The sequence below is a fragment of the Sinohyriopsis cumingii genome, chromosome 3, assembly GCF_028554795.1.
Source record: "Sinohyriopsis cumingii isolate HCF-2022 chromosome 3, ASM2855479v2, whole genome shotgun sequence".
Classification (NCBI taxonomy): domain Eukaryota; kingdom Metazoa; phylum Mollusca; class Bivalvia; order Unionida; family Unionidae; genus Sinohyriopsis; species Sinohyriopsis cumingii.
The window spans coordinates 137,067,001-137,077,501 of record NC_142963.1 but is presented as its reverse complement, the minus strand read 5'-3'; the positions used below and the strand labels follow the sequence as shown (position 1 = coordinate 137,077,501).

Here is a 10,501-nt window from a genome sequence, read left to right as displayed (position 1 = left end):
CACAAAACACCTCATCGGAAGACGTCAAAATATTCCAATTATTGGACTGTAACCATCAAGCCATCAATTAAAGGAAAAAACAAACACACCCACCCACCCCTAAATAAAGATTATATTAATGCTTCACATCTAGTGTCATATTATTTCAATATTCACACTGACTTGTTGTTGTTGTTGTTGGGTTTAGCGCCCTATTTCAGCACACGATAGGCTATGCATATTCACACTGACTGCTGTTGTTGTTGTTGTGGGGTTTAACGCCATATTTCAGCACACGATAGGCTATGCATGTTCACACTGACTGTTAAGTACGTTTTGTTGACTGGTTGATAATACATGACGTCCCACCCGTTATATTATCCTGACACCAGGCCCACCAGTCCTAACACTAACCTTTTAATGCTGAGCGCCGAGAGAGGCAGCTGTTAGTACCATTTTTATCTCTTGGTAGGTATGACTCGATCAGGGTTTGAATCCGCTACCTTCGGCATCCGAGGCGGATGCTCTAACCACTAGGCCACCGGAGCGGTCGGGTCTCAAGGTACATTAGTTCTTCATCTAACTGTGTCACCATTTTTAAATAAAATCATTAGTATTATTAGTAGTAGAAGCAGTAGTAGTTATACTATTATTAGATCAACCATAAAGTTAAATGGTTATTTAATAATATATCAAACTGGTCTTCTTAATATCAGGTCACATGCCGAATCTGGTCCAAAAAATTAGTCCATCAAAAATTATCAAGCAGACATTAATTCGTGATGCAATCCAGCGCGTCTAAGTCAAACATGACAAAAAATCATACTGACAGAAAAGACATGAAAATAAAACTTCATAATGTTAAATTTCATAAGAAATTGGCTTTCCATTATTACATTTTTCAAAAGTTCTTATGCATATAAAAAAGTTGTGAAGCACTGCTAACTTCTAAATCATCACAGATAGACCTCCTCATTACCACTTGCTTGGTAGAGCCTTAAAGAAAAAGAACTTCTTTTGGGAAACCTAAGCTAGAGGAATTGGCATTCAGGGGTCATAACTATTCTAAATAATAACGTGCAATGTTGGAAAGTCCAACATATTCAAGGCTTCATTAGTGTAAAAGCACATGCTAAATTGGGCTGAAATCTGATAATCCTCAGTAAAGTTATGAAATCAAAGTCAATAGGTTGGACGATGTAGACATAATTCTAAATGGTTTTGTGCTGTAGGAAATCAAAGTTATTCAAGGTCTCATTAATATTAAAGTCCACCACCATCAAATCATCATAATGCAATGCTGCAGAAACCAGAGTCAGGATGATTGACAATCAGGAGGCATAACTCCTGTAACTATGGGGTTTGAACACTGGAAGTCAGACTGATTTGAGTGTTGATGAGTGTAAAGCACAATACCAAATTTGATTGAAATCTTGAAAAGTACTGGTAAAGTTATGCTGTGGAAATCAAAGTTAGGTAGACCAGCAATCAAGATCCAAAATTTTCTTCCAAAATAATAATGTGGAACTCTGGAAATTAAACTCATTCAAAGACACACCGATAGAAAGCTGGATCCCAAATTTGTTTCAAATCCAACAATACTTGGTATAGTAATACTACAGAAGACATGGCCATGAAGCTGTACAATTAAAGGGCACAAATTACATAAATGATTGTCTGGAATTCTTGAAATCAAACTCATCCAAAATTATCAAAGCTTAGTTGCATGCAAGAAATATGATTGACATCATACAATCATCGGTAAACCAAATTTAGGTAGACATTAAATCAAGGGCCATAACTCCCATGACAGATAAAGCAGGAAACAGCTCCATATTAAATCTGGTTTTAAACCAACAATTCACATTAAAGTTTTCTTGTGGAAACAGACAGATGGACAGCTAGACAGACAGTGGGATTGAATTATGTTCATACATAACATTTATAGGGCTCTGCTGACTTCATCATGTGGGGCCTTAAATTAAAAATAAAAACAAAAATCAAACCGATCTATATCAGTGTCATAGAGGAACTGTATCTTAAGGTCAGTGGTTTATTCAAGGTATGCTGGTTTATTATAATATACCAAAACAGCCTCTCCCAGATCCCCATGTTCGAATAAGTAGGGGGGAAGTAAATACAGAAATCCCCCCCCCCATGAATGCATAATCACTGCTGTGAAGTGATGGGTTGATTACTCCACCTATCTGAGGGTGTACTGATGGCCAACAGAGGAATTGGCCACATTTATATATACTGTACATGGCAAGGAGATAATGTATGACATGACATTCAATAATTTATATATGCATACTAATTTTTAAAATATATAATAACAGTTGTTAATTTTCTGTTGAGCAAAACTATTTATGTCAGAATCTGTAGAGACTGCAAATAGGTCACCTATAGAATCTGTAGAGACTGCAAATAGGTCACCTATAGAATCTGTAGAGACTGCAAATAGGTCACCTATAGAATCTGTAGAGACTGCAAATAGGTCACCTATAGAATCTGTAGAGACTGTATATAAGTCACCTATAGAATCTCAAAGGTTCATTAGCTGTAAAACTAGTAGTAAAGTTAAAAATGTGTTCATAGAGCACAGATGTCCCACCATTATGCCCAAAATAGCCTAAATGCAAACTTTTGAATGAAATAGATGTGTATGAGTTTGTTCACACCACTGTCATGGAAAGGCATGAACATTTACCTATCCAAGTCAGGGAAGGGCATGAACATTTACCTATCCAAGTCAGGGAAGGGTATGAACATTTACCTACCCAAGTCAGGGAAGGGTATGAATATTTACCTACCCAAGTCAGGGAAGGGTATGAACATTTACCTGCCCAAGTCTGGGAAGGGCATGAACATTTACCTACCCAAGTCAGGGAAGGGTATGAAAATTTATCTACCCAAGTCAGGGTAGGGCATGAACATTTATATACCTGTGTCAGGGTAGGGCTTGAAAATGTATCTACCAGTGTCAGGGTAGGGCATGAACATTTACCTATCCAAGTCAGAAATGGGTATGAACATTTACCTATCCAAGTCAGGGAAGGGTATGAACATTTACCTATCCAAGTCAGGGAAGGGCATGAACATTTACCTACCCAAGTCAGGGAAGGGTATGAACATTAACCTATCCAAGTCAGGGAAGGGCATGAACATTTACCTACCCAAGTCAGGGAAGGGCATGAACATTTACCTACCCAAGTCAGGGAAGGGCATGAACATTAACCTACCCAAGTCAGGGTAGGGCATGAACATTTACCTACCCAAGTCAGGGAAGGGCATAAACATTTACCTACCCAAGTCAGGGAAGGGCATGAACATTTACCTACCCAAGTCAGGGAAGGGCATGAACATTTACCTACCCAAGTCAGGGAAGGGCATGAACATTTACCTACCCAAGTCAGGGTAGGACATGAACATTTACCTACCCAAGTCAGGGAAGGGCATGAACATTTACCTACCCAAGTCAGGGAAGGGCATGAACATTTACCTACCCAAGTCAGGGTAGGGCATGAACATTTACCTACCCAAGTCAGGGAAGGGCATAAACATTTACCTACCCAAGTCAGGGAAGGGCATGAACATTTACCTACCCAAGTCAGGGAAGGGGATGAACATTTACCTACCCAAGTCAGGGAAGGGCATAAACATTTACCTACCCAAGTCAGGGAAGGGCGTGAAAATGTATATACCAGTGCCAGGGTAGGGCATGAACATTTACCAATCCAAGTCAGGGAAGGGCATGAACATTTACCCACCAAAGTCAGGGAAGGGTATGAACATTTACCTACCCAAATCAGAGAAGGGCATGAACATTTACCTACCCAAGTCAGGGAAGGGCATGAACATTTACCAACCCAAGTCAGGGAAGGGCATGAACATTTACCTACCTCTGTCAGGGAAGGGTATGAACATTTACCCACCCAAGTCAGGGAAGGGCATGAACATTTACCTACCCAAGTCAGGGAAGGGCATGAACATATACCAAGTCAGGGAAGGGTATGAACATTTACCTACCCAAGTCAGGGAAGGGTATGAACATTTACCCATCCAAGTCAGGGAAGGGTATGAACATTTACCCACCCAAGTCAGGGTAGGGCTTGAAAATGTATCTACCAGTGTCAGGGTAGGGCATGAACATTTATCCACCTGTCTCAGGGTAGGGTATGAACATTTATCTACCTGTCTCAGGGTAGGGCATGAACATTTATCTACCTGTCTCAGGGTAGGGCATGAACATTATCCTACCTGTGTCAGGGTAGGACATGAACATTTACATACCTGTGTCAGGGTAGGATATGAACATTTACCTACCTGTGTCAGGGATGGACATGAACATTTACCTACCTGTCTCAGGGTAGGACATGAACATTTACCTACCTGTCTCAGGGTAGGGCATGGACATTTACCTACCTGTGTCAGGGTAGGATATGAACATTTACCTAACTGTGTCAGGGTAGGACATGAACATTTACCTACCCATGTCAGGGTAGGGCATGAACATTTACCTACCCATGTCAGGGTAGGGCATGATCATCATTTACATACCATTGTCAGGAAGGGCATGAAAATAAAATTTACGTCAAATTGTCAGGGTAGGGAATGAAAATAATTTAAAAAAATGCACAACTATAAAAATTGAATTTAATAAAATCAAAGTAAAAAATAAGAAAAAAGAAAAAGAAGGAAATATCATATTAATAATGTTTAAGTAACTTGAGATAAAATCATATCACAGAAATTGTATATCTAATAATAAAGTGAGAGGTGCATACACAGAACCATCATCTTATGTTTTTGCAGAATATAGCTAATATCACAGTGAAAACATCAGACTGGCTTGCAGAGTGATGACTTGTTTTTCCTGTTGGATCTTTCAACTTCAATTTATATGGATTAAGTCCCCTGAGACTATATAAATTAAATTCTCCTAGGCCATTTAGTTGAACTGAGTGGGAGGGGAAGAGTCATTCCTGAACACATTCACTGCTGCAGCTACTGTTTCAGAATTGTCATCATACACAGTAAAACTGCATGCTCATTCACCTGGTTTGTCATTAAAAAATTCCATAATACCTTCCCACTAGGATTTAATCCATCATGAAATTCTTTAAAACTTTTACATAACAAAAGCCCTAGGAAAACTGATCAAGCATTCTTTAAACAATACATGTATATATTTTTAAGTATATTTATAGTAACTCAATTCTCTCCGATACCAGAAATGTCATCTTCCATCTCAAACTTCAATCCTTTTTCACAGTCTTGTTCATATTTATAATTTCCTTTATACTTTTGATACCATTTTTGCTTTTTTTAATTCATCTAACTTTGTAAAGTTATTAAATGATTTTGCACCTACATTTACAGGTGTGTGCATGTATGCGTGTGTGCAAATAAGTTTCTCAAAATCAAGAATTGTAGAAAAGTGATATACGTACATGCAGTCAATAACAACAAACATGAAAAATATTATATAAAAGTTCAGGACAACACAGGTATACAGTGTTTACAAACAAGGTCTAACAGCAACAGTTTCCTTGGCAACAGATATGTGGAATAAGCTTTTAATTATTTCAAATGGAGATTGAATGCAACCCTGATGTCAAACTATTATTTAACAACATTACTTGTAGTGTATTATGAAGACTCTGGTATAGAAACATCACTGATTATTATGTATTGTAAAGATCTCATGTTACAGTTATAATATATCTCTAAAATATCCAGTTTATAATATATCTCTAAAATATCCAGTGTTACAATTATTAATATATCTCTGAAATATCCACAGTGTTACAGTTATTATATATCTCTGAAATATTCACAGTGTTACAGTTATTATATATCTCTGAAATATCCACAGTGTTACAGTTATTATATATCTCTGAAATATTTACAGTGTTACAGTTATTATATATCTCTGAAATATTCACAGTTACAGTTATTATATATCTCTGAAATATTCACAGTGTTACAGTTATTATATATCTCTGAAATATTCACAGTGTTACAGTTATTATATATCTCTGAAATATCCAGTGTTACAGTTATTATATATCTCTGAAATATCCACAGTGTTACAGTTATTATATATCTCTGAAATATCCACAGTGTTACAGTTATTATATATCTCTGAAATATCCACAGTGTTACAGTTATTATATATCTCTGAAATATCCACAGTGTTACAGTTATTATATATCTCTGAAATATCCACAGTGTTACAGTTATTATATATCTCTGAAATATCCAGTGTTACAGTTATTATATATCTCTGAAATATCCACAGTGTTACAGTTATTATATATCTCTGAAATATTCACAGTGTTACAGTTATTATATATCTCTGAAATATCCACAGTGTTACAGTTATTATATATCTCTGAAATATTCACAGTGTTAACAGTTATTATATATCTCTGAAATATTCACAGTGTTACAGTTATTATATATCTCTGAAATATCCAGTGTTACAGTTATTATATATCTCTGAAATATCCACAGTGTTACAGTTATTATATATCTCTGAAATATCCACAGTGTTACAGTTATTATATATCTCTGAAATATCCACAGTGTTACAGTTATTATATATCTTTGAAATATTCACAGTGTTACAGTTAGTATATATCTCAATCCACAGCTTAACTTTGTTGTATGATGAAGTAAACATAAAGAAAGGTTACATTTAGTCCATGTTTTTGAAAGTACATAAATATGCAACATTCTACAAATGTGAATATTATATAAAAGTTTCTGATGGATTTTCACATACATAAAAAGTAAATAAATGGTAAGTTAGTTAGCAATTTAATATAATAGCAAAATTAACATCAAGAACTAAGTGTGTGAAAACAAGACATGAAGACACATCAAACAGTGCAGAGTACCATAGTAACAATTCTGTAATGTATTCTGTAATTATATTACATAAAAACTCCTTTACCTCAAAATATTCTTGATGAGACAATCAACTGACATGATTACCAATTAAAGTTAACTTACTAACACTTTTCAGATTAGTAAAAAAATGTGAGGTGTCTTCAATAATTTTTGAAGTTTCTGTTTCTTTGAGAAAGTTATGTTTGTGTTTGTTTTATGGGGTGGGGGGGGGAAGGAGGAATACATACTTGGTGATAACAACAAATAAAGCCACACAATGGTACAGTAAGATACACTAACAGGAAAACAAGTGAATGAATGTGCATATGAATAGGGTACAAATAAAGCCATACAATGGTACAGTAAGATACACTAACAGGAAAACAAGTGAATGAATGTGCATATGAATAGGGTACAAATAAAGCCATACAATGGTACAGTAAGATACACTAACAAGAAAACAAGTGAATGAGTGTGCATATGAATAGGGTACAAATAAAGCCATACAATAGTACAGTAAGATACACTAACAGGAAAACAAGTGAATGAGTATGCATATGAATAGAGCTTAATTGCACATCAGCACAATACTGACTATATCATACTGTTGAAATGTTAATTCTTAAAGATATAAGTGAACTCCCCCCCCCATCAAGCTAGGAAGATAAAATTTTCTAAATCTATAGAAAAGAATAGGTAAATGCCAAAGATCTTAAAAAGGTTGTAAAAATGAAACAAGAGACATATCTATGTATCTATTGATGACCATTTTCATATATTCCTACATTTTGTGAACATATAAATTTCATAGATTCATCTTAATTGCAAATATTACAATTTTGAAGATTCATCTCATATGTGAACATTACAATATCATAGATTTGTCTCATATGTGAATAATACAATAACATAGATTTGTCTCATATGTGAATATTACAATATCATCAGTTCATCTCATATGTGAACATTACAATTTCATAGATTTGTCTCATATGTGAATATTAAAATTTCATAGATTTGTCTCATATGTGAATATTATAATTTCACAGATTTGTCTCATATGTGAATATCACAGCATCATACTTTTATCATGTAATCAGATACTCAATTTCATGAAATGAACAGAACAGAATCATATTAAATTTGATTGAAGTCTGAACAAAACCGAAAGAGCTTCTTTGAAATTTGGTTGATTTCTGTTGGTTGATTTCTGTTGGTTGATTTCTGTTCAATAGCTATTAAGGAGTTGTAAATTCCAATTGTGAATGAGTGATGTTATATAAGGTAAAACAGTTTCTAAAATTCTCAGGAGGATAAATTGTTCCAAATAAAAAGAAATATCTTCTCTTACAAGATAAAAAGATAAATGGTGAAAAAGTAAATTAAACAAGATAAACCAGATTGTTGTTTGTGTAACATTTATGCCCACACTGCGGTCCCATGTTCTCAAAAGAGACAAACATATATATATATATATATATATATGGATGGACCAGGAAATCTTGTTAGCAAGGTTTTCATGAGAGACAAATGTATATATGGATGGACCAGGCAAACTTGTTAGCAAAATTCTCATGAGAGACAAATGTATATATGGGTGGACCAGGAAATCTTGTTAGCAAGGTTCTCATGAGAGACAAAGGTATATATGGGTGGACCAGAAAATCTTGTTAGCAAGGTTCTCATGAGAGACAAAGGTATATATGGGTGGACCAGGCAAACTTGTTAGGAAGATTCTCATGAGACAAATGTATAAATGGGTGGAGCAGGAAATCTTGTTAGGAAGATTCTCATGAGAGACAAAGGTATATATGGATGGACCAGGCAAACTTGTTAGCAAAGGTTCTCATGAGAGACAAACATGCATGAATAGACAGAGAGACAGACATGACCAAATCAAGAGTACATGCCTTGCATACAGTGTGGGCATAAATATCTGGAATTTACAAATTCTATCAAAGCTAATAAAGAGAAAACAAATGTTGCTGGTTTACTTTTGAAAATGTGATGTAATTTTTGTCCATTTTAAAAATTTTCATTTAATGCATTTCAAGCATAAAGAGAAGTTATGTACAACACAGTAAATTGAGTTTATATAATACACCTACTAACTTGCCTAAAATTTGTGATTGTTTACAAGTCAGTAATATGACCAGGAGTAATTCCCTTCTAAATCTGAGTATGTAGGTGTATATATGTAAACTTACCACATAAATAAATATACCTTCAAAAATTAAATCTTTTATCAAATCTGAGTTAAAATAAATTTCTAGTCATAGTTTTTAAAAGTTTAACAAAAATTAACTATATCTAGAGCTAGATGTATCAAAGGTTGAATAATACTGTAAAAGAAAACATCTTCCAATAAAAATTAGTTTATACAGATATACAAATACACAAAAATTTTTAAGGCAACAATAGCCCTCGTTATCTATACACTGAAAAACATCAACCCATATTAAAAAAAACCCATCTTTTTGTAATTTTGTACCTTCTCCTCATTTACTACACACCGACCTAAATCCCATAATATCACTGTGCTCATGATGTTTGAGAAGCAAGCTTGACTTCCTTTCCATCTGGTGTTGATATCCATCGTCTCTCATTGGTCTTTGTGTTGTATTCATACAACCTTCCAGTAGCTGCAGAAATATAATGCAAATTAGTTTACTTTATACTAAACTATGAATTACTGGATTTTCCAACAAAAATAATTTTTGAGTTAAATACAAGATATATATATTTTTTTTACTGCTGCATTGATAACATTATGACTAAGAAATCTGAACTATTTTTTTATGCTCGCATGATCTAATGGTAATATGGCTACCTTGGACCTAGAGGAACTGAATCCCACAATGTACATATATTTTGTTCTTCATTTTTGTGTTGTTCCTGTTTTACCTTGAATTGGGAAGGAAACTTATGTTACTGCTGATATTTTTTGTGCAAATATATACAGAGGAACACAAACAGTAAACTGCTGACATTTGTGTGTGGGATACAGAAAGAAATCTACAACTTCAATCTGTTACACATATTGCTAACCCATATGTTCAAGCATAAAATAAAAAGAAAATTTGCTTACTCTGAGTGAATAATGGATATATTTTACCATGTGGGTGAAAAATTTAAGCATTCACTCATGGCTTCACAACTTGTGACAATGCCAAATGTTTCACCCACTTGATGAAATATGTCATTCACTTGCTTTGAGAAAATGTTTTCTTTAGAATGCTGTGATGAAGCTTCAACTGTGTAAATAGTCATATATATGAAGTTGATCAACACAACGTTATCAGTCCTAATGAATTGTATCAAGCCAAAATATGGCCATTTGCTAAACAGGAATCCCTCATTATAAGTCAAGATATTATAAAGTGGGTACTGTAATGGATTCTATTTCATTACTTAATAAAGTAGCATTATGTAATAAATACCTCAATTTAAGGTAACCTCACTTTTAAGGGAGTCCACTTTAATGACTCCAAGCTTTTTAATGAGGGAGTAATTTATCTGGTGCACTGTCAAGTTATGTCTTTATGGAAAGAACATTGTCAAGACATATTCTTATGGACACTGCATTGTCAAGTGGTGTCCTTATGGACAGTACATTGTCAAGTGG

General features: G+C 34.5%; 1 protein-coding gene across 1 annotated transcript in view; it reads right to left on the bottom strand.

Moving 5' to 3' along the window:
• Nucleotides 1-4,529: 4,529 nt before the first annotated feature.
• The window catches only part of LOC149803933 (protocadherin Fat 4-like), a 67,042-nt gene continuing 61,070 nt past the window's right edge, over nt 4,530-10,501 (bottom strand). The window contains exon 13 of the mRNA XM_089954018.1: nt 4,530-9,518. Within this exon, the coding sequence (XP_089810144.1) occupies nt 9,418-9,518 (101 nt within the window). The 3' untranslated portion in view covers nt 4,530-9,417. The remainder of the gene's footprint in view (nt 9,519-10,501) is intronic.